At 40.8% G+C, this 26000-nt stretch overlaps 1 protein-coding gene across 3 annotated transcripts in view; it reads left to right on the top strand.

The window, feature by feature from the left end:
* The window catches only part of LOC111867101 (phosphatidylinositide phosphatase SAC1), a 75295-nt gene extending 52330 nt beyond the window's left edge, over positions 1-22965 (top strand). For 2 of the 3 annotated variants that reach the window (XM_023856607.2, XM_023856609.2), the window contains 6 exons: positions 1726-1963; positions 4906-5142; positions 10896-10997; positions 13272-13332; positions 15157-15305; positions 21704-22151. In XM_023856607.2, coding sequence (XP_023712375.1) covers positions 1726-1963; positions 4906-5142; positions 10896-10997; positions 13272-13332; positions 15157-15302 — 784 coding nt within the window. In that variant the 3' untranslated portion in view covers positions 15303-15305; positions 21704-22151. Of the gene's footprint in view, positions 1-1725; positions 1964-4905; positions 5143-10895; positions 10998-13271; positions 13333-15156; positions 15306-21703; positions 22152-22551 lie in introns of those variants that run through there. The other variant, XM_023856608.1, reaches the window with a different exon arrangement.
* The last annotated feature ends 3035 nt before the right edge of the window (positions 22966-26000 follow it).

The following is a 26000-nucleotide window of genomic DNA, read 5'->3' on the forward strand; positions in this document are numbered from 1 at the left end:
TGGAACATGTTTCTTAGAATGATTTCATTTCTTGCAACTTCCTCTTTTGGCACAAAAATGTAAACTACCCCTGGGATATTTTGTGTGCAGAGTATTTACAGTTCTAGTGGGCACATGATTTGGTTAAAATGAGTTCTTTGAAGACTGGCTTTCATTGCTTGCCTCTTCGTGGTGCTGCCAATACCGTCACAGGCATTCTTCTCGTGCGAGGTGGAAGAGAAGTTCCATTCTGCTTCAAGTCCGAAGTCTTCATAGTGATAACATAAATTGGAAAGATTCTCTTTGTTTTTAAGTTGGCTACCAGCGCCTTCACTGAAATAAATAACTTTCCTGACTGAAGGCACATTTCCTTTTACCTCGGCGATAAGAAATTTTTGGAACACACAAACTGTGGCTCTATCGTGCTTTACATGATCACTGATTATACACAAGCCTGGGCATTTTGTTATAGTGTCTGCCTTGTAGTAATACACAAAAGGGTGACATGTAGCCTGTTGATTTACCCAGTGGAAACTTTGAATCTCGTCTTGAACGAGAAACAAAAAATTTCTGCAAAATCTATAAAATTCAAGGTGCCCACAGCTTCGCTATTAGGTGAATATAAAAGTTGTAATTTTAACTCCAAGTTACTCTAGAATAGAGCATTATTTGCTATGAATTTCAAATTTTTCGGAGCTTCTCCACCGGAGATACGAGATGGTAAAAATGGCCAATTTGGGGCCCAGAGCAAAGTTTGAAAACTCATGGAAAATTCTGGAAAATAGGTATGAGGTTCAACCTACGTGATTAAATTCCCCATGTAAGAAACAACAAAGGGTAGAAACCACAAATCTGATACTTTCCCCTTCCCATTGGTTTTTGAAGGTGAAAAATGACGTTTTTCCCAAAATCGATAGGTACGTTTCGAGCTTAATTAGACCTAGAGGAAGTGAGTTGAGTGAAACCTTGTAATGATTTGATTTGTTGCCCATGTCATGAGGAACAAATTGGTTTTTCATTGGAGTCTCTAGCTGCAATAGTTATCGAGATACAGAAGATAACGCAAACCTCCATTTGAGCCAAAAACGCGTTTTTCAGCATTATAAAAACGGCTGTACCAGGAGAACCGAGTGGATTACAATTTTTTTAAAAACATTTTTTAGGTGTGAAAATATGTATAAATAAGTGTACAAAATTGGATTTTTTTTAAAAATGGTGAGTGACCTCTCTGGATGACTTCACATGGAATGACCCATAACACTATGAATGCAGTCATGATACAGTGGAAAATTCAGAAATAGTTGCAAGGCCCTTCTGACAGGGAACCCGTGTCTGTCTGTAGCCTTTTGATGGAAGACAGGAAATGGTTAAGAATTACTGCTCATGTCTGTAATAATTAAACTCAATAAATGTGACACATGAACTCAGAAGTTCATCATCGTACTTGAAGTTGGAAGAACACTAAATGCATCATTAAAATGTTATAGTTATATACAGTATATATACATGTATCATCCCCCAAGACATTTCTTACAACCCAAATGCAAATTACCATTGTGGATGAAATTTTCAGTTTAAGTATGTTAGTTGAAAGTGAAATCTTAACTGATAAGTGTTTTAATACTAAACTTTCATTTAACATCACCCTTCTTTAGTATTACTATTGTGTTGGCTTTTTGTTTCCTGAACACTGTCAGTGTTTTTACTGTGTTACACTGAACAATATTCACATGTTTACTCTTGCAGGTATGAGTCTTTTGACTTCCATGCAGAATGTAGGCATTTACGATGGGATAGGCTGAGTATCTTGATTGACAGATTGGCTCATGAACAGGATGAATTTGGCTGTTTTCTGCTCACAAGGGATGGAACTTTGGTTTCACTTCAGGATGGGGTGTTCCGGACCAATTGTATTGACTGTCTTGATCGAACCAATGTAGTACAAAGCATGTTGGCCAGACGGAGTTTGACGCAAGTAATGCAGGTACGTAAGGAACCTGAAATAACACAGGATTCTAGAAACCTGCCTGCTTAATGAGCCACTAGTTCATCTCCAGCTGCTTTTAAGTTGTATATAGGATGATAAGCAAGTAACATCTGGGGTTTTGTTATACTGGTATTTATTATGAGGGGCAGTCAAATGAAAACAGGTCAGAGGCCAAAACATATTAAAGAACATTTCTTACCTCAAAAGTAATCTCCAAAACTGTTAATACATTTGTCCCACTGGGAGATAAGACGTTCAATCCCATCCTTGAAAAAGCGTGTGGGCTGTCTACGGAACCACATTTTTACCCAGCAACACATGTCTTCAACCGATACAAACCAATGTCCACGAATGTCTCTCTTCAGGTCTCCAAAAATGTGAAAATCACATGGGAAGAAATCTGGGCTGTAGGGGGGATGTTGAAGCACTACCCAACCAAATCTCTATAGCGTATTCCTCACAGAGTTGTAAGCAAGCACTGAGCCCTACATTCTTCTTTGCTTGAATCAAACATGTTGTGTATCACTGGGGCAAATGCTCGGTTGCTGTGGTGGTTACATTGAGAAATAGAGGATTTATCCATTATTCCTTGTTCTGTTGTTCTGTTGGATATTTGTCTTTATGGTTCATTTAATGTTGTCAGTAGCTCACACTGTTCAGTGTTACAAGGTAAGATAATTGCTGAATAATGAATTTGGAAGGAATGTGGAAATGGTCGCAGCCTAATTTCAGGCAGGTAGTATCCCAGCATTTGCGAGGAGGGATCGAGTAGAGCCTTGAAAAACATCAGGATAGCCGGAGCCCAGGCATAAATTTGAGCCAGACACCTCCCAAATACAAATTAAATGCATTGCCACCTGACCTATAAGGAATATTAGAAAAGTAAAGATACAAGTCCAGTAAAAATGCTAGGGATTTTTTTTCCCCCCCAGAAATGCCAGTGCTGCCATGTGAGATAGGAACCGTATGACAGGACAGAGTTCACCAGCCACAGTCATAGCAACATTGTGCTTGTAGTGTGTGTTTAAAATGACCTTGTTGATTCAAAATTCCAGCAAATGTGAGGTTCATATAGCAATTTCTTCACGCAATAGGAGAAACTGCTGCTGAAATTCATTGCCATCTTGTTTCTATTTACAGCAAAGATGATATGAACAGACAGAATGTTCAAAATTGCTCCATGAATTTGAAGCAGGAGGAAGTGATGTTCATGATGAAAAAAGGACTGGAAGGCCATCCATCATCACTGATGAAATCACCCAAAAAATTGATGAAAACATTCGTGCTGACAGATGTTTAACCATTGATGAACTTCATCACCAATGTCCAGAAGTGTCAAGAATTGTTCTCCATGAAATTGTTACAAAAATATTAGGCTATCAGAAACTATGCACACGTTGGGTGCCGTAAAATGTTGACAGATGATCACAAGAGAAATCGAGTGGCTGCACTGCAGGCATTCGTTGCATGTTACGAGGATCAAGGTGACGACACTCTGAACTGTATTGTGATGGGAGATGAAACTTGGGTACCTTGTCACACACACCCGAGAATAAATGACAGTCAATGCAGTGGTGCCACAAAATCTCACCAACAGCGAAAAAATTCAGTACCTCACAATCAAACTGAAAAATCATGACAACCAACATCTGGGACAGGAAGGGGCCACTTCTTGTCAATTTTTGCCTCGAGGAGACACCGTCAGTGCTGCTGCTTACTGTGAGATGATGCAAGGAGTCTGCATACTGCACGATAATGCCCGTCTGCATACCGCTCGTGCCATGCAGGAGTCGTTGCAGTCCTTTGGGTGGGGAGTATTGGCTCCTCCACCACAGAGCCCAGACCTTGCACCAAGTGACTGTCACTTGTTTTCTGAATTCTAAATTTAAAGAAAGTCTCGCTGGAAAGACTTTTTCAGACGATGACGAGGTTCAAGACGTGGTGATGACATGGCTCAGATTTCCACGGCACTGAAATAAAAAACCTCACTCCCAGGCTCACTAAGTGTATTGTGATTCGTGGTTACTATGTTGAAAAGTTAATAAAGGTGTGTTGTGAAAGTGCTACAAGTGAATAAAAGAAAATGCTTTACAAATATTTTCTGGACTTTGTATCTTTACTTTCCAAATAACCTTCATAACTTGCTTGATCCTTCCGCAGTTGGATTAAAATAATGTCCGTTACAGACAACACAGAAAACAGTTACATAATAGGCACCACTGTTGCGTAACGTCGTGTTTACCGACTGCCTAGGAATAGTCGTTGCACAAACTCCCCGCCGTGTTTACAAAGGCATTGCTGGGCAGCACTTCTGGGAGTTTTTTACGGCTACGTAGCAACTGTGGCATCCCGTGTTACATCACCACAGGGAAAGGGGTGTCTACCGAGCATTGCACACTGATGGACGGAGTGGGGGTATGTGACGTCACTCACGAGATCACAGAGTTCACGCGACCCTAACCTCCCGCTACACCATCCACGTCACAATATATACGATGAATTTAAAGTGAATGCCATATTTATTAAAACAATGAGACTGTGAAACCAATGAACCACAGGAACGGCATTGAAGGATAATTATAAAATCTGCATAAGAGTGTAGGGTAAATTGCTCAAACTGTTGATTGTGGCTTATGTGTGTACAATGGTATCATCCCCTGACTACCTTCTTTCTGATCTGGAAATCTTGTTCAGTTACAGGCTTTGCACTTTTTGAGATGGAATTTTTAATGATGTAAAATCTTCATGTTTTAGGATTACTGTGTGCTGGGATGTGACACTGTGTAGTTTGGTACCAATGGTTCTGAGGTACTTGCTATCTCCATCTTTACTATAGAAGAATAATATTAGAAAACTACATGGCATCATATTCCAGATCATAATCTTAATATTCCTTCCTATGAGAATGTGAGATCTCATGCAACATTTTGTTCCTGCAGAAGCTAGGTATCCTGAGGGCTGGACAGAGAGTGGAAGACCAGCCATATTTTGAGCCTCTCTTCAAAAGTGTATGGGCAGACAATGCAGATGTTATAAGCATCCAGTATTCTGGAACAGGCGCGCTCAAGACGGATTTTACTCGGACTGGCAAACGTACTGTGTGGGGACTTATTTCTGATGGAATGAACTCTTTCACCCGATATTGTAAGAATAACTTTGCAGATGGTTTTCGTCAGGTAAGAAAATTATGAAACAATGTGATAAGATGTCAAAGACCGACCTTAATGGCAAAAGAATTATGTCTGTGAGTTCTTGCATTGAATTCAGAGTTGGTCACAGGAGTAGATCATTTCCAGATATCTCAATGTGTAATGTAAGAATATGCTCACAGTATGTATAATATGTGAATTCTGTGTTTAGTATTTGGTAGTCCTCATTCCAAGATGATAAACCAACCTAATTTGAGAGTGTGGATTTGAGAGTTGAGGTTCTTATGACAGTGAGTGTTAAAATTACAGTTACAGGATGTGAAGCCATATAGTTTGATAGATAGGTGCTCTTGTTTTGGATGAACCTGCAACCTCTATCTTCAGGGCACAAAAGAGTTGTCTACATGGCTTCATATTCCAGAAGACTATAATCTTAACCATTACAAGGCCAACATCAAGTGGCACTCAACAGCATGCACCGTTGTCTAGGAACCGGTGTTGAATTTAAGTCAGCACCATATTTACTGAAGTTTTTTAATAATTCTCAGTAAGCGTCTGCCTTGATCTGGCTGGTATGTAAGCTGTTTGATGGTATAGGAGCAGTGGTCTATCATGAAAAGAAAGCATGTTGTCATTTTGATTAAAAACTTGGAAAGGAAGACAGATATGAGTGTTGATTACCTTTGCATGGGAACCAGCTGTGATTACATTTTGATATAACTTGAATGATCTGTATGTATTTTTTTTTCACAGCCACAAAATATTGAGTGAATATAGATGACGATGCTATAAGGAAACAAATTATGAGACAGACACCAGTGTTAGTGGAGATAATAATTACTGATGCTCTTAGGCTGATGAATTTCATGATTTGTCGAGTGAGCATCAAGATGTACATGATTATGGTGGGTGCCTTGTGAGGAAGACAAAACTTGTGACTCAGCTACCTAAGAAAATTAAGTCTGATCCTGGCCCTTTGTATGCACTTTAACATTATTTCTGAAAACTTTGAGGTCAGAATTGTTATGGTAGGGGGAAGAAGACTTGCAAGAATAGTTGACAGTGACTCTGAAGAAGGCAGGCAAAATTCTATTGATGGTATCGATCAGCATGCTGTAGGGAGTGGTGATGAAGATTGTCATATAGGTGATGGTCCTAGCCAGAGAGTTCTGGCTTTTATAGTTCTTATATAAACGTGACATTGCAAGACAATGTATTCATTGGGAAAGAAAGCCAAAGGACGATATGTTCCACCAAACTGTACAACCCTGCTACAGTTCTGACTTTGCATTCCACTTTTACTCTCTATGTGCACCATCAGTTAATATTCTCTCGTCATCTCTTTATTGTCCCTACATGTTTCAGCCTAACCGACCATCAGGGCTACAGGTTGTTCTGATGAAGGAATCTGCTGCTGACTGTAATGTTGTTCTGCTTTTCTGATTAAATTGCCTTGAACTAATTCTAGGTTATGTGGGTTAAGGAGATGTTTCCATGCACATGTTTGCTTTATCTGTAATATGTGATGTGTTATATTAAAGTTTTATTGTAAGGTACATACGAGGTTCTATCGGAAGGTTCCCAGACTAGGTCAAAAAAAATGCTTGCTTAACTTATTCTGCCTTCTCCTTCAAAATAGTCTCCTTGGAACATATACAGTGATCCCACTGTTTTTTCCACACTTCAGAAGCACCGTGGAAGTCATTTTTCTTAATGCTATCAAGTGCAGCTTGCAGTTCCCTGCTGTTGTCAGGCACTGTTTCAAAATGTCATCCCTTCAGTTTCATTTTCAATTTGGGAAACAAAGCAAAATCACATGGGACTAAGTCTGGCAAGTAGGGATGATGGGGAACGATAACCATGTTGTTAGTTACAAACTCTGTGGTTTCCAGGGATGTGTGGATGGGTGCATTGTTGTGATGAAGTAGCCAGTTGTGGTTGTGCCAAAGTTCCAGTCTTTTTCATCACATTTTACCTCAAGCATCTCAAAATGTCATAGTAAAGTCAGAGTTGAGCGTAATGTTTGGAGGAACAAGTTCACGGTGAACAATCCCCTTCACGTCGAAAAAAACAATGAGTATGCTCTTTGTCGAACTCCGGACCTGCCACGCCTTTTTTGCTCTTGGTGACTGTGGGCTCTTCGACTGTGACAATTGTTGCTTTGTTATTGGATTATGACCGTAAATCCCGCTTTGGTACTTGTTATGATCTTAGAGAAAAAATTGGGTCCTCTTTAGCCTTCTCTCATACCTCGAGACACACATTTATGTGCCGCTGCTTTTCATCATTTGTCAAGAGACGGGGGAACAGAGTTCGCGGCAGTGTGGCACATGTTCAGATTTTCTGTTAAGACCTCCTGGTGACTCCATAACTGATCCCAGTGGTGTCTGTGAGCTCATGGATTGTTTGATGCCAGTCTTTGTGGATGAGTTCATGAATTTTTTCAACATTTTCTGTCATTTTGCTGGTGTTTGGTCACCCTGAACATTTGTTACCTTCAGCTGACACTCAACCAGCCTTGAAACATCAATGCCGTTCAAAAATCGCTGTCTGGCTTAAAGAATGTTCTCAAAAATCCTCATGAAGCTTTTCAAGGGTTTCATTAGCTGACTTACCGAGCTTTACACAAAACTTGATGCAGACACGTTGCTCAATTTTGCTATCCATCGCAGACAAAATGAAACATGGAAGTGGGAAAAGCACTCGTATAAGACCAATGGGTGTTCACAGCGTGATGTCACGTGGCAGACTGATGCAATAAGCTTGCTGAAGTGTGACCGAGGCAGTTACAACAGTAACAGTCTAGGAACTTTCTGATAGAAGCTTGTATGTATATTCAATCTCTGTATGTCTGATGATACATACTGTTTTATTGGTCACTTGAGTTCTCTTTGGTTCAGTGTGTTCTTCTTTCAGTGGAAGCTTATTGTTTGGTGGTCGGCCACTTTTTTCTGTTACTTTTTCTTACTAAAAACTAATTAGTTGTTGAAACTAATGCATATGTTAGAGAAAATGTCGACAAAGGAACCATTGTCAGAGTGTGCCTTCTGGCATGAATGGATTGATGTGGGAGTAATTCTTCTTCCTGATAGGAAGGATTATTGGTCCCTAGATTTTTCAGTGAAATTCTCACATGAAAACAGTTGTTCCCAATATTCTGGAATCTACATTTATAAATGGTTCTGAACCTTGACCACAGTTTGAGGAGAGAGATATGAAAGGTCAGTAATTAGGTGAAATACATAGACACTAATTGCAGAGAGTACCTTATTACCAGACAGACTTTGTCATTTGATGAATCTGTTGTTGGTTTCAAAGAAAGATTCCTACATCATCTACAACTTGAAGAAGCCCTCAGAATGGGGAATCAGTATATATACGTGGGGCAATCCAAAAGTTTCCGAAATTTGAATTTTGCGCGCGAATGGTTATGAGTACATCGAAATACCACTAGGTGTGTCCTCACACATTCTTCTTGAATCAGTGTGGCAAGCAGCGTCTAGTTGAGTGGTTGGGTTTATTGTTGGTGAACATATTTCCATTGTTGTGTTTCTGTGAGTTTGCGGTTTTGCGATGGCTGACCTGAGAGAGCAGCGTGTCTGTATAAAATTCTGTTTCAAACTTGGGAAAACTGCTGCAGAAGCGCACCAAATGTTGAAGCAAGCTTTTGGTGAAAACAGTTTAGGTCAGACACAAACTTACAACCGGTATAAGCGTTTTAAAAATGGCTGAACAGTGACTGATGATGACGATCATTCGGGACGGCCGTCAACGGGCAAAACACCAGAAAATGTCGCGAAAGTTAGGGATCTGATTCTGCAAGATCGTAGACTGACCATCCAAGACCTCTGTAACACCTTGGGACTAAGTTATGGTACATGTCAACGAATTTTGTCAGAGGAACTGAACATGAGGAAGATTGCGGCGAAGTTTGTGCCACGACTGCTGCAAATGAACAGGAGCAGCTTCACTTGGAAGTCTGCAGGGAACTTCAGCAACAGCTTCAAGAGGATCCAAACTTTCTTTCGAAGGTTGTCACTGGTGACGAAAGTTGGGTTTATGGCTACGACCCGGAAAGCAAGCAGCAATCGTCGCAATGGAAGAGCCCTTCTTCACCTCGGCCAAAAAGAGCTCGACAAGTCAAGAGCAACATTAAGTCCATGTTGATCTGTTTATTTGATATTGACGGGATTGTTCGTAAGGAGTTCGTCCCTCCTGGTCAGACAGTCAATAAAGAGTTCTGTGGCGATGTTCTAAGGCATTTGAGGGAGAACATGAGAAAACGTCCAGAGAAGTGGCGCACGAACGACTGGGTACTCCACCATGACAATGGACGACCGCATACGGCTTACATTGTGCAGGAATTTTTGGCTAAAAACAAGATGGCAGTTGTTCCCCACCCACCGTACTCTCCAGACTTAGCTCCACGCGACTTATTTCTCTTCCCCAAGATGAAAATCAAGTTGAGGGGGTGAAGATTTGATACAGTTGAGGAAATTCAAGCAGAAACGCAGACGGTACTAAACACCCTAACAAAGAAAGACTTCCAGGATGCATTTGAAAAGTGGCAGAAATGCTGGAATCGGTGTATGCGCTCCCAAGAGGACTGCTTTGAAGGTGATGGTGCAGAATAAGATCTAGGTAAGATGTAATAGTTTTTATTAATATATTTCGGGAACTTTTGGATTGCACCACGTATTAACATAAATTGTTTGGTCGGTGCCTCATTGTACGATGTATTTATGTACGTTTTGTAGGGAATACAGATTTGCCTGATGGCAATGGCTATGAATAGCGGAAACATGTAGCATAGCTAATTTAGCCTCGAACTCTGTATTGTGTTGTTTTGACGGATTTAATAAAGAGTTGTATATAATAACACAACAAGATGCACGAAATGAAAATTCTAATTATACTTGGAGAAGAGTACAAGTTATGAAGCTCCTAATTCAGATATTCTTTGTAATTTAGATGCAATATATTTCTGTGAGGTAGGAGCTTAAGTCTTAAATATTGTATGGATGAAATCAAAACCTGATCGAGGAGGAAATTAAGAGGAGATTGAAATCAGGTAATGCTTGCTACCATTCAGCCCAGAACCTTTTGTCTTCTCGTCTGCTGTCTAAAAGTGTAAGAATTAAAATATTCAAAGCTATAATTTTGCCGGTGGTTCTGTATTGGCGTGAAACTTGGTCTCTGACATTAAGGGAGGAACATAGACTGAGGGTGTTTGAGAACAGGGTGTTGAGGAGAATTTTTGGACCAAAGAGAGATGAAGTGACAGGAGGTGGAGAAAACTGCAGAATGAGGAGCTTCATAACTTGTACTCTTCTCCAAGTATAACTAGAATGATCAAGTTAAGGAGGATGAGGTGGGCAGGGCAAGTAGTATGAATGGGGTAGAAGAGAAATGCATATAGGATATTGATGGGAAAGCCAGAAGGAAAGAGACCACTGGGAAGACCAAGGTGTAGGTGGGTGGACAATATTAAAATGGATCTTAGAGGGATGGGATGGTATGGATAGGATTGATCTGGCTCAGGATAGGGACCAGTGGAGGGTGCTTGTGAACATGGTAATGAACCTTTGGGTTCCATAAATTGCTGGGAAATTCTTGAGTAAGTGCAGATTTGGCTTCTCCTCAAGAAGGGCTCAGCTCCATGAGTAAGTAAGTATGGATGAGTTTCAGTCCCCACTAGCTTAATCAGTCTGTTTCATACACTTGAGATTGATCAGGTTTAATTGAAATTACATTTTTTTACAGTTAATATAATTTTTCAGGACTCAATTGACCTGGTCTTGGGCCGGTACATGGTAGAGGATGGAGAAGGGATTACAAGGCCATGTCCACTTGATGTGGAGAAGGGGTGGAAGTATATTACTGTGAGTAATGTAACATATTTATTAAACTCTGTTTTTAGTAGATTGAAACTGTTCCCCAGAAGTCTGGATTTGTACTTCAGCCAGATCCGTTTCATACATTGTGCTGCCTGTTATGGGGTAGAGCATATTTTGTTTTTACTGACACAGGAGCATAGCATATGGGCATGTCTCTTGTAAGGTAATGTACACTGAAGTGCCAAAGGTCATAGGATAGGTACCTAGTATCGTGTAGGACCCCCTCTAGCCTGGCAAAATGCAGCAACTTGATGTGGCATCGATTCCACAAGTGGACGGAAGACCTCTGGAGAAATGTTGAGCCATGCCGTCTGGATAGCCGCCGACAGCTCCCTGGTATTTGTAGGTGCAGGATTTTGGGTGCAAATGGCCCTCTCCACCACGTCCCATAAATGCTCAGTTGGTTTCATGTCGGGCGAACATGGTGGCCACACCATTCGTCGGAACTCTCCAGAATGCTCCTCGAACCAATTGTGGACAACTCCGGCCTGATGACACGGTGCATTGTCCTGCTGGAATATCCCATTGTTGTGGAGGTACATGAAGTCCATGGAGGGCTGCAAATGGTCACCAAGCAGTGTAATGTAGCGGTCACCACTCAATGACGTGTTTAGGTCAACGAGCGGACCCAACTCATGCAATGTGAACACACCCCACACCAGTATGGAACCACCACTAGCCTGCACGGTGCCTTGTTGACAACTGGGGTCCATGGCCTCATGTGGTCTGTGCCACACCCAAACCCTACCATCCGCCCAAAACAACTGGTACCGTGACTCATCGGACCACGCCACATGTTGCCAATCCTGCAGGGTCCAATTAGCGACGTCACAAGCCCAGGTGAGGCGCTGTGTCTGGTGTCGTGTTAACAGAGGCACTCTGGTCGGTCTTCTGCTCCCATATCCCATGGAAGCTAAAGAACACTGCACTGACCTGCTGGATATGTGTCTGGTACCTCTTGCATTGAATGTGGATGTGATTTCAGCCAGTGTCGCTTGTCTGTTACCACATACAATTCTAGCTAGATGCCGCTGGTCATGATCATTAAGCACCTGTGGTTGGCCACTGCACTTTCCACAGTGGGTGGAAATGCCTTCCACAAGGTATTCCTGGTACACACATGACCCCATGGATTGAGGAATGTTGAATGACCGCACAACTTCGGAAATGGAATGTCCCATCCCCCTGGAACCCACCATCATGCCCTGTTCAAACTCTGATAATTCACGTCAGCTTGCCATGAGCAGACTGGCCGGTGTTCACCCTGACTCACGAGAGAACACCTCACATCTGATACTGCTCTGGGCATTCCCAAGCCGTCAAGGGACGGTGGCACCACTTAAAAATAGATTTACATACTGCTATCCCATGACTTTGGCACTAGAGTGTATTATGGACATTGAAACCACTTTCTGGGAACTGAGGTCACAACAATGAGTATTAAGCTTTTGGCCTTATGGGGTGTAACACCATGTTGTCTAATAGATGGTTACTGGAGTTTCAGAGTAACCTGTGCTGATTCTTATGAAGGACCTTTAACTGCCCTTTTCAGGGCATGCTTTCCTCTTCCTCCTTGTCCACTGCAATCTTTTCTTCAAATCCCACCTTCTTGCTCTTATGCTTCTTACTTTTTAGCCATTTTGCAAACGGGTCTCTTCAGGTCAAAACCACCATTCCCTATATTATGGACTGTTCTTTTCAGCTTGGCTCACCCCTACCCTGAAGACAAAGGCAGTAGATTCCACTGAGATATTGGTACCTTTTTGCCACAGCATCACACACCGTTGTGAGAACTTAAGATCTTATATGGATATGTTTAATGTTTAAACCTTATTTATGTAGTTTGGTGCTACTCACACTCTGTTCCTGGTTATAGATCCAGAGGTCTCAGGTTCGATTCCAGATTTTCTGAGAAGTAGTGGGTCTGGAACGGGGTCCCCTCAGCCTCATGAGGATAATTGAGTAGCTGTTTCAAGGAAATAGTGGCTCTGGTCTTGAAAACCGAAATTAACGGCTATGGGGATTTGTTTCAATGACCACACAACACCCTCTATCCCCTAAAGTTGGCACTAACTTTGCCGACAAGCGACAGTCACTTGGTCAGTATAGTTTGTTTGCAGACTAAAGGCCACGGAGTTTTTGTTTGTTTTTGTTTGGTCCTAGTACTTAGAAGTTCCGTACCTCAGCATGGTGGCTTCAGTTACCACATTTACATATCAGTTTGTATGCCTGCTCTATACTTCTGTGTCCTCATTTCAGTTCCCATGGATTCTGGTGATGGCCATCTTCATGTTCTTCGCAAATGTTGTCACTCCGTCTGGTAAGTATTCTGACAATTGATCAGTAACTTCCTGTACAAAATTACTAATTTCATGGAGCAGAGTTCATCGTAATGATATTTTTTAACTGTAAATATGTGTACAGTTGGTCATGCTGTTCTTCATCCATTGCCACTGTTAAATTCACCTTAAGGCCATTTAACTCAGTTCTCTTCATACACTGTGCCCATGGTATATACAAGGCAAGGAAAATGTAATTTTCTCTGTTTGCATGGCAAGGAGTCACAATAATGGCAGCATGTCTGTGTACAGTTGATTAAAAATTGAATCCACATTTATGTCAAAGTTCCCATTGATTTAGATTGTGGTCTTTCAGGTTATGACACCGTTTAATCTGATAGGTGGATATCAACAATTTGGAAGAACATGGTAGAATGATTGTTCCCAAAGGTTGAGGCAGCCTGTTCCTTTGAAATGTTGGTACCCACATACCAGACTACATGGTGTCATAACTCAGAAGACCACAACCTAAATATTTCCTGTTTTGAAACCCTCTGATCTCATATATGTCAATCGTATACATGCCAAATTCTGTAAGAAATGAGTGGTGAGTGACCTTCGCTAGAGTGTACCCATGTCTCCCATGCATTCTTTGCTGTTTGTTGTCTAATTATTGGCTTTGATGTTCTTGTGTAGCAGATGCAAATATATTGTTCTCAGAAATACTGGGTTTTATACATCAACATTCCAACCCTTTAGAATCTAAATGTATTGTTCAGAGACAAATTATTAGTTCTTAATTTCATCATCATGCAAAGAAGAGATTATATTGAACCAGTACTAACTAGAATTAATTTTATAGCTGCTATCTTCCAGGATGTGATGCTATGTAATGTAGAGAGTTACTTTTGTTTGAAGGAGTATTCTGCTTCCATCTTTAGTTGAAGAATGGAGGAAATTTGTTCTTCTGAAACATTGTAAGTCATCTACCAGACTACATGGCATTACATCCTGTAAGACTGCAGCCATAACATTCACTGCCATGAGAACCTAAAATCTTACACAGAACTATATTTTCCTGCTAATGCTTAATGCAAAATCCAGTGCCTGAATATGTTGAAATCTGTTTACTAGTTCTGGGCTGAATCATGCAGTTGGTCTGGCACAGCCAGCCTATTATACCTTCATTTCCTGGCATGTAGACTCATTGCTCAGCAACTATACAGCAGCTGTTAGTGGCTCAGTAGTAATGCATTGGTCACCCCAACATACACGAGCACAACAATGGAATAAATGGGAGAAGTGGTGTTTGCTATGCAGTCTGTGCCATGATGTTATAATTAGCTGACCAATTAGAGTACTGCTGTGGTTAGAAGCTTGTAGCTGAGGCTGGAGAAGGGGAATATCTGTCACTGGAAGCTGCTGCCAAGCAATGTCAGGGAAGACATAACTGTGGACACTAGTATGTGTGTGCAGGAACTGTAAAATGTAGTCATGCGCTGTATCAGAGTGTGCAATTAATCTGGTCATCAATCCAAGACCTGTCTGTAGTCAAACTCCATACATATGACAATATACGTAAATAGGAAAGTAAGTGAATACTGCTGTTGTCCATATATCATTATCGACATTATCGTGAACTTGGTGTGGTTAGATCATTAAGATCTCTTCCCTTGAATCTCAAGATAGTCATGGTCTCTACATTATCACTTTAGTAATCCTAAGTCTGTTTTTCCCCTTAGTTGGTAATGGAATGCCAGTTTTTGAAAATGGTATCTTTCCATTTAGTATATTTTTAAGTTCTGTTTTAAATGATGTTGATTGCTCTGAACAAGATTTTTACAAAAGTACGTGATATGTTGCAGAATATACAACTGAAAGTCTGCTGTACCTGTTGTTCTGGGCATCAATGGTAGCAGTTACAGTTGCAACAATCATGATCTACGGTACTGAGTTTGTAGATTACCCCAAACTGTGTGAGATACGGAAAACTTTTGCAACCATAGAGTAGTAGGTATGTATTATTTTAACTTGGCCAGATGTAGTTGTGTAGGTGGTTCAAGTTTCACCCAGAATTCTAATTGTTTCTGATAGAAAATAGTATGGTTTGGTGTCATTTTTTCAGTCATTTCATATGTCGCTCCTCCACCCATTACCCATACAGGTGGCTCTAGTTATGTGTGTGGGGGGGGGGGGCTGCATTCCTGAAAATCACTGCTTATATTGAAAGTATGAAAAGTGGGAAACACTGAGCAGAGTGATGGAGTAGGAACTGACATGACTGAGTCATAATCAGGGCCCGGATTTTGATGACATGTCATCTTTTTCCCTTGTATCCTATTCGATGCCCGTAAATATATAAATCCCGGAGATGAGCTGCTGGTTTCAGACATATAACTTTTATAGTCCATTCTTTGTCATTTTTCATAATTTTTAGGTTTTTAGGTCATTTTTTCAGTTTTGGGGTAATTTTTCCCTAAATTTTAGGACTTTTAAGGTTATTTTTGTCATTTTAGCCATTTTAGGGAATTTTCTTCATATGTTTTCAGAAATGTGAATAATATGTAAGTAACCCAAATGCCTGCTACCACAGTATGCAATAATAAGATGTAATCCTGTCCCATCCTTTCCATTCGTTTTGTGGAAAGTGCTGACATTACAAGTTGGCAGCAGGGTACAACAGCGGTCACTCACACTGCGGTCCTTTCCAAGCTTTGTGCAAAGCAATTTGCCTAGTTACAAATATTTCTAGCCTGAATCCCACACTTTTTATGACATTGTTGCTCAATAAAACTCCACCTGTCTTCAGTTTCTCATCCCTGACCGTACAAAGATACAGTTGACGAAAGGTTCTCAGTATGAAAAGTTCAGTTCTATGTTGCACTAGAGTGATTCATTTTATCACGATGCCTAAAGCAAAGCCATCTGAATCATATCATTTAAAGAAGACTGTAGCTGAGTTTGGCGATTATATATTTTAAGCTGATGGTGACATTTTATACTGTAAGATGTGTGACACAAAATTAGCAGCAGAAAAATGTTCCATGGTACAACAACATATCGGCCACAACAAGCATATATGAGTAGTGCAAATTTTGAACAAAAAAAATCTGCAAACGTTACTGCAACAGTGTTCATCTGAAGGCGGAAATAAGTCATCAGTTTTTTCACAGATGTATGCATCAACAGGAATGCCTGATACCCATGCTTGCAGGTACCAAGCCAACAGGGTAATCTCAGGCTTCCAGAAACTAGATTTGTTTCATATTTTCCTTTTATTACATGACTCTCTGCCCTCATCTGTATGTTCCCAGATTTCTCTTTTCTTTGCGTTCGTGGAGTTAAGTGTGGATGGTGCTAATCCAAAGCGTTTGGCTTTGTCATTCTGTTTCTTAGTTAGATTCTTCCTTCTTGAGTACCCTTTGGTGTTCGGTGGAGTATCCTAACGTGCTCTGTAGGGTGAGACATGTCAACCTTTAATGTATAGTTCCTCTGTACAAGAAATCAATAATAGGCAAACAGTTATAACAAATAATAACACCAAATCCCATATAAAAATGCTGAACTTGACAAGGCAAAGTGAACTCTATGATGGAAGACATTTTGAAGTACGTTGCATCCAATGGGCAATGTACAGGGACTAGAAGAATGAACAGTACTTGTGGGGAAATAGTGCACAAGGGAACAATGGATAGAGGTTTCACTTTATTCCCATATAGAGTGTAACTAACTGTCCAATTTCACAAAGTCAGAACAAGACCCCCCCCCCCNCCATCCACGCTGTGGTTAAGGACGTGGTATATCCCATCAGTCACAACATTTGTTTTCAATAATTGATGTTTATAGAAAAGTTACTATACTCCATATTTTGGTAGCTTGGATGATCATCAGGATTTTATAAACAATAATATGTGTCACTGTTTGTTACTGAACTGCTTGTGCAGTGGATTCCTTGCTACTGGCCTTACCATGTAAAGTACAAAACAGTATGTATAAATACATATACATAGAGGTTACAGCATTTAAATGTATTAAAATATTTATCAATAATTAGTAAAACTCCTAAAGTATTAAGTGTTAATTAGTTTGTTAAAGTTATGTTTAAAGTATATGGGGTTTCTTTGGTAGATTGGGAAATGGAAATAATATGGTAAGTTAACATTTCCCTTTTTATTATTATAATGACATGAGTGTACTACTCTGTCCAAAAAGTATCCGACCTTGGGCTGGGAAAAAAGGCTCTGTCTCTGGGTGGTTACAATACCTAATCGTCTTCAAAGTAGGCCCCTTGTGACTCCACACACTTAGCTCAGCAGTCCTTCCATCGCTGGAAGCAGTTCTGGAAGGCTTCTTTTGGAATGGCGTGCAGCTGCGCCATCGCATTCGGTATGATGTCTTTGCGGCTGTCAAAACGGCAGCCTTTTAGAGGTGTCTTCAATCTCGGAAACAGCCAGAAATCACAAGGAGCCGTGTCAGGAGAGTAGGGAGACTGGCGAACCTGCAGCATGCCGTGCTTGGCCAGGAAACCCTGGATCAGGTGTGATGAATGAGCTGGGGCATTGTCATGATGCAGCTGCCAGTTGCGTGTGTCCCACAGCTCCAGTCTCTTGCGCCGAACTGCATCACGAAGATGGCGGAGGACTTCTTGGTAGTACTTCTTATTAACAGTCTGGCCTAGTGGCGCCTGCTCATGATGGACGACACCCCAGTAATCAAAAAAAAACAGTATCCCCTTCACATTGCTCCGAACCTGTCGTGCTCTTTTGGGCCTCGGGGATGTTGGATGCTTCCATTGTGACTCCTGGACCTTGGTTTCCAGGTCATATCCGTACACCCACGACTCGTCACCAGTGATCACAGTCTTCAGGAACTCAGGATCCCTGTTGGTGCACTCCAGCATGTCCTGCGCGACCTCAAGGCGCAGTTGATTCTGCTCCAGCGAAAGCAGCTTGGGCACAAATTTTGCCGCCACTCTTCGCATGCCCAAAACCTCAGTTAAAATTGTTTCTGTGGAACCTCTGCTGATCCCAACCTCATCAGCAACTTCACGGATGGCCAGACGACAGTCCTCCATGATCATTGTCTGAACTTTTTCAATGACATCAGCATTTTGGCCCGTTGACGGTCTTGCGGGACACTGCTCACTTTCTGCTGACATAGGGCCATATTTAAAGCAGTTGAACCACTCTTTAATTTGAGTGACCCCCATTGCATCATCACCGAAAGCCTGCTGAATTTTGCAAATTGTTTCTGCTTGGGTATCCCCAAGTTTCTGACAAAACTGCAGTATCGCTGCTCCAAGCATTCTGTCATCTTGAGCAAAACGAGAATGCGACGAACACATGTTACACCACTTCGCTCTCTGGCAGCCACAAACACATCCGGCAATGTTGCGAGTCAGCAAAAAATCGCACATGCACATGAAAGTCCCTTCTACCACTACGCTCAGTTTCACCACCCCTTTGGCCATTACTTACAGCAAAAAAATGAAGTCAGATACTTTTTGGACATATGATATATTGGGTGTGGTCACTGAATAAGCTATGATGTTTCATAGAAGCATGTTTTTTTTTTTGCATTGCTACTGAAGGTCATGTGCTATCTTGCTTGGGCAGTTTTAATCTGAAAAAAATAAGAATATGTTATAGGGAATGGGTATATTGTAGATTTCTTTTTAGTTTTTTATATATGTGCATACTTACTTTATTCTGTGGCCAGTTCTTTGTTTATGTTCTTGTTTTTTTATTACCTTAATGATGTTGGCTTTTTAGTGCTGCTTACTGATATTCCTGAAAGGGTTTATGTGATATTTTACTGAAGACTGGAACAATTCATACTTGATATATGTGCGTGTGTGTGTGTGTGTGTGTGTGTAATTACTTGTTGGGGTGTGATTTGCTGCTACTTCTGTTGCATTGTAGTGCTCTGTTGTGTTGTTGAAAATGAACTGAAATTGTTACTGGGTAAGGTTGGGCATACTGCTTGGAGGGTGGGGTAGGGGGTGAGGTACACTTACTTTTTAGGTGGAGGTGGGGTAAGGTGGATTAGTGAGTGGTTTATTATTATGTGGGATGTTTTATAATTATATCAGATATGGGGTTATATGTGTCTATATATTATTCAGTTGTAGTTTTTGTGTGCTCAGGTTGTGTATGTGGAAGCACTCTAATGTGTTTAGTAATGGACCTTTTTTTTAATGTGGAGTTTGTCCATTGTTTTCTAGATTGTGTCCTATGTGTGTTGTGCAACTTTGGAGTTTCGTTTGTTGGCCCTTATTGCCTGGATGTGTTCTTTGAAGCGCGTTCAGAAATTTCTGTTTGGTGTATGTATTTTAATGGACAGTCATTACATTTTAGTTTGTAAATGGCTCTTTTGTTAAAAGTGTCTGTAATGTGCTTCTTTAGATGATTTTTATTGTCTATGTGGTCTTGAATGATGTGCATTCATTTGTATTTTTAAATAGTCTTGTGATGATTCTTGTTTCTTTTCTGATATACGGAAAGGTGGCCCATTTTTGTTTATTTCTTGGTGGTGTGTTTTGTATGTTTCTTTTGTTTTCTTATAGGTTGGATTGTTATTGTTATGTATTATTGTTTTTATGTGTTGTAATTCATGGTTCATGTTTATGTCTGTGATAGTGTATTTGTTTATGTGGTTAATGAGATGATTGCTGCATTCTTGTGGGTGACATGAGTCATTGTGTGTGATCAAATCAGTGAATGTGGATTTTCTGCATGTGTTAATTGTAAGTGTATGATGGTTAAATCTAGGTAATATAATTTGTTGTGTGTTTCTTTTTCAATGTTGAACTGAATATTGGGGTGTATGGCGTTGAAGTCTGCCAAGGGAAAGTTGTGATTGACCAATATATCACATACTAATGATAGAACAGGAATCATACAAGTGAAAAAAGTTTACTAAGTTTGTATCCCAATGCTAACATAGGAAATAATGTGTGTGCATGTGTGGGTGTGGGTGTGTGTTAGAGAGAGAAAGAGAGAGAAGAAAAAGTATATTACCGTTTTACTTCGAATATAAGACGCCCTCAAATTTAAGATTCATCCAGTTTTTGAATATTGATTTTAGGGAGAAAACTTAGAAGATGCACATTCCTTGAATTTAAGAAGCATCTCAATTTTTCAACAGAAAAAAAATGTGTGAAATGTTCATCTTGTATTCGAAGTGATATAGATATTGTAGGTCAGTTCATAAGAACAAACAAAAGCATGACAGACAAACACAATGCATACTTAGAGGTCATAGTAGAACACATAATCTGAATGCCAACACAAGGTAAGAAAAAGATGCATACAAAACTGAAAATATATATTCATTGATAATCGATTAATATTTCAGATTATACATGAGAAGATCAATGTTACAACAACCAGAAAGACAAGAGAAAACAGTGACATTATTCACAACACCACTACATTGGGGGGGGGGGGGGAAAATGGGCCCTTAAACAGTTTAATATATAATCATTTTTANAGGGAAATTGGACATTGAACAGTTTAATATATGAATACTTTTAGCATAATTTTATATAAGAGACATCACATAACACTATATGATCTAATCCCAGATATAAACATTGGTCAATATACAGAGATAATCAAAGGTGAATATAGAAACATATATTACCTGATGATAACCGAAACATGTTATAATGTATATGTTATAATTATACACATGAATTGAGATGACCAAAATAAATAATAAGAAAGAAGAAGAAAATTCAATATGTCTTTGTAGATCTTCACCTCTAATTTTGGGACAGCCAGTTCTTGTTCCTTGCCTGTAGCCAGTGTGGGACCATGCTCACACAGAACCTTTTGCAACTTATGCAGTCTGTACACGGGGTGGTCGCTGAAACCTCTCCTTCAGTTGTCTTCCGTAACTGAGACCTCTGGCTTGTCTGACTACATTTTTCAAAGTCTCAAGAATAAGTCCTTTTACATAATTCTCAATCTAGTCCCTTTCTGTCTACAAGTGTCCCCCCCCCACACCAGAACGCGGAACATGTTTGTTAATCCTGACTTGTGAACATGCACTTTGGACTCCTGGATGACATAGAATAATGTAAAAAGTTGTGAAATGGCAAGGAAGAATATCATTAATCTTTACAATATAAAAACTTTTGATCATTTAAATTAAACTCAGAATTAGGGAGAACCTTAAAATGGGAAACGTTAAATTGACTTTGGACGGTTATGTCACCTGACCTTGGCCATTACTGTAATAGTAAACATAGTGTAATGTGGATTGCCAGAGCATTGCTAGATAATGGACTGGTAAACACACGCGATACATGCAAGCCGCTTCTACGCAGTGGCTCGGTAAACAGATTTCCACACAGGTGCATTGATGTCACACCCCAGCAGTACTAGTTATCATGTGACTTCTTTTCAGTTTGATCCATGTGGCGCCTATATAATGAAGACCTGTTTAACCTTAAGTTAGTGGAGAGTCCAGGAGGGTACAGCAGTTGATAGTACAAAGGCGAGAATGGAGCGTGAATTGTGAAGACTAATTGAGAGCAAATTTGGACTAGGAATGGAGAGTCCAGGATTGTTCAGCATGTTAAAGTACAAGGGCGAGAATGGAGCGTGAATTATGAAGATTAGTTGAGTACAGATTAGGACAGAGGAGTACAGAGTGATTGAAGACAACAAGCCTTCACAGTGACTTGAAGTGATAGTGTCTGTGTTAAGATCCGTTGCTAGGAGACAACTAGTGGAAATAGAATCCTAGTGCATGTGCAGTGGTGAACTGTAAATTATGGAAACAGCAATAGCACTATATTAAATGTGATTAAGAAACATTGTAACCAAAGTGCTAATAAATCCAGTCATCCAAAGTAGAACCCAAAATTATTTCATGCGTACCATCCTACACATGACATATTCCCAAACTGTGAATGATGTAAAGTAAAAGTTGATTCCTTTCAGCTTCTACTTGATTTCCATGTGTTGAAAAACTGTGTCAGCACTGGGACAAAGTGTATGGCTGGGCACTGATTATGTAATACTAAGAGGGTTTAAGGAATTGAGAACCATGTAAGATTTGAGGCTTTCACGGCGGTGACTATGAAGAAAGCAGTCTTCTGGGATTTGGCACCGTGTATATGTGGTGTTAACCGACGTTCCTCCGAAACGTCGGTTAACACCACATATACATGGTGCCAAATCCCAGAAGACTGCTTTCTTCAATTGAGAACCAATCTACACTTTTCTTAATGCAGATTTTACTTTTAACAGACACTGTTATTTGGAGGTTCAGAGATGACTGAGTAAGTTGGAAGCTACTGTATGCCTCAGTGAGACCTATGGCCTGGATGACACTTCAGTTTGCATAACATAACCTCACTATCCTACTGTAAGGTGAGCAGCAACATAATTATAATGTGTGTCTCATGCTGGAAAATGAGAAAAATTTATAAGAAATTATCTGCAGCCATCTCTACAATGTTGCAATGTTCTGTGTAAGTTAACATTGTAACATATCAGAATGTGATTGTACAGAATGGTACAGAGTTACAAAGATGTGATGTTGAAACTGAGTAAAAGAAGAACTTTTTCCTCCATGGACATTTCATACATTCTATTAGAGCATTAATTTATTGATTTCCTGTTGCTCATCTTCCAAATAAAATTATAGGGAGAATTAAACAATCTTTGTGTTTTAAGTTCTTGTACATTGTTCTCATTCATAGTGAGGTAAAACCTGAACTTCCAATGTAAGGGTGAGGTTTGAGGTTTGAGGTTCCCAGAGTGGTAAATATGCTGTCTTGTGGGATGTGTCACATGTAGTCTGGTAGATAGGTATCAGCTCCTTATATCCAGAAAGGGCATGACATAGCATAATTGGTTGAGGCACTGTACTATGAGCTGAAAGGTCATGGGTTCAGTTCTCATTGAGGTCATTGGATGTTTTAATTGACCTAATCTTTCCAGCCTCGTTATGCCCTGAGATCAACTAATCTAACAGAGGAGTACCAGGAATTTTCGTAGTGGTAAAGGGTGGCTGGCGCATAAGGCTGGCAAACTCACCGCCATCTGTGAGCTGATTTTCTAGAATGCGGAGCCTCGATGCACACAACCTGTTACAGGGATAGCTTTACCTTTTTTCTTATAGCCCGAATATGGAAAGGTTTCTTTGAAACATTTGTGCCTGTTCACACAGCATCACATGCCACAAGACAGTCTTAATGTAAGGATATTTCCTTACGTGGGTGCTGAATGGATGCATGTCAGTGTTCTTCCACACTTTGTAAGCTAACTTCATAGAATGAAATTGACACTAGAGTACGTTGTTTCAAAACAGCTTACTGCAAATATAAAACTTTAAATTGCATGTGTCCTTAGTTGCTTGAAAGAGATAAATGAGAAAGTGGTCAGGGGCTATTCCGAGACACTATTGTGACATGTTGCGCAACGAAGGACCCCTACCTCCCCAGCGGCACGTGGCGGTAATGTAGCGCTCGCGTAATAGGCGAGTCATCACCCCGCCACTCTCCCCGCGGTGACGTCACGAGCGGAGCCGAAGTGAGCCGAGCGGAGCCGAATCTTTCCAGCCTCGTTATGCCCTGAGATCAACTAATCTAACAGAGGAGTACCAGGAATTTTCGTAGTGGTAAAGGGTGGCTGGCGCATAAGGCTGGCAAACTCACCGCCATCTGTGAGCTGATTTTCTAGAATGCGGAGCCTCGATGCACACAACCTGTTACAGGGATAGCTTTACCTTTTTTCTTATAGCCCGAATATGGAAAGGTTTCTTTGAAACATTTGTGCCTGTTCACACAGCATCACATGCCACAAGACAGTCTTAATGTAAGGATATTTCCTTACGTGGGTGCTGAATGGATGCATGTCAGTGTTCTTCCACACTTTGTAAGCTAACTTCATAGAATGAAATTGACACTAGAGTACGTTGTTTCAAAACAGCTTACTGCAAATATAAAACTTTAAATTGCATGTGTCCTTAGTTGCTTGAAAGAGATAAATGAGAAAGTGGTCAGGGGCTATTCCGAGACACTATTGTGACATGTTGCACAACGAAGGACCCCTACCTCCCCAGCGGCACGTGGCGGTAATGTAGCGCTCGCGTAATAGGCGAGTCATCACCCCGCCACTCTCCCCGCGGTGACGTCACGAGCGGAGCCGAAGTGAGCCGAGCGGAGCCGAATCTTTCCAGCCTCGTTATGCCCTGAGATCAACTAATCTAACAGAGGAGTACCAGGAATTTTCGTAGTGGTAAAGGGTGGCTGGCGCATAAGGCTGGCAAACTCACCGCCATCTGTGAGCTGATTTTCTAGAATGCGGAGCCTCGATGCACACAACCTGTTACAGGGATAGCTTTACCTTTTTTCTTATAGCCCGAATATGGAAAGGTTTCTTTGAAACATTTGTGCCTGTTCACACAGCATCACATGCCACAAGACAGTCTTAATGTAAGGATATTTCCTTACATGGGTGCTGAATGGATGCATGTCAGTGTTCTTCCACACTTTGTAAGCTAACTTCATAGAATGAAATTGACACTAGAGTATGTTGTTTCAAAACAGCTTACTGCAAATGTAAAACTTTAAATTGCATGTGTCCTTAGTTGCTTGAAAGAGATAAATGAGAAAGTGGTCAGGGGCTATTCTGAGACACTATTGTGACATGTTGCACAACGAAGGACCCCTACCTCCCCAGCGGCACGTGGCGGTAATGTAGCGCTCGCGTAATAGGTGAGTCATCACCCCGCCACTCTCCCCGCGGTGACGTCACGAGCGGAGCCGAAGTGAGCCGAGCGGAGCTGAAGTTAGCCGAGCCCCCGCAACCTGGTAGCTATGCAACGCAAGTCAACAGCGGTGACGTAACAGGATGACGTGGCACTCATTACGCAACAGGCAAGCACTGCGGCTATATAAGGGAACTGCACAGCGCCTGCGGAGTCAGTTGTAACGTAGCAGTCACAGAGTTGTACTGTGGCCATCACCCAGCTCAGTTCCGAGCTAGTTCAAGCAAGCCTATGAGCGAGGGTGTTATCAACAGTTCTCCAGTCAGCCGACTATAGTTGGAGTATAGCAGCCGTCGCGGAAAGAAGAACCAGACGTGTGTGTGATTGTGTAATTGAGAGTGTGTGATACAGTGATACAAAGCTCCCCTACTGTAAACGTGTAGACTACTGAAGACAGAGTGAACTGATTTGCGCATAGGGTTATAAATCGTGAAACCCTGCAACAGTGTTAACAGATTAATGCGATTAGGGTTATAAAGTGTGAAACCCCGCAACTGTGTGATAAGTAATTGTAGCCGTTACTTGTAGATTGTTAAATAAACCAATTAACGATCCCTACGGCATATTCAGTAACCAGCAACACGTTACACTATTTTATGGGGGAAACACAAAAGTTACCAGATTTGAAAATTTCTAGGCAGGACTTGTTCATCCAGGGAAGGAAGTAGAATGATAGGAAGTGGACTTTATTATGAGCAGAGGAAGAAGTTAACAGATTGTTTAACCCTTTGACGTGGTCATTTAAATTCCGCGGCCGCGGCTCCTGCGGTAATATATTCAGCCGGCCATTTAAATTTTGCTCGAAAATTATTTATTCATCATTGTTCTTAAATTCTATGAGATAGGAACATGAAACTTTCACTAAAATGATCTTAAATGGTGGTTTTATAACCTTACCTTATAATATGGGCGCCCTGTATCT

Source organism: Cryptotermes secundus, unplaced genomic scaffold (genome assembly GCF_002891405.2).
Source record: "Cryptotermes secundus unplaced genomic scaffold, Csec_1.0 scaffold291, whole genome shotgun sequence".
Lineage (NCBI taxonomy): Eukaryota > Metazoa > Arthropoda > Insecta > Blattodea > Kalotermitidae > Cryptotermes > Cryptotermes secundus.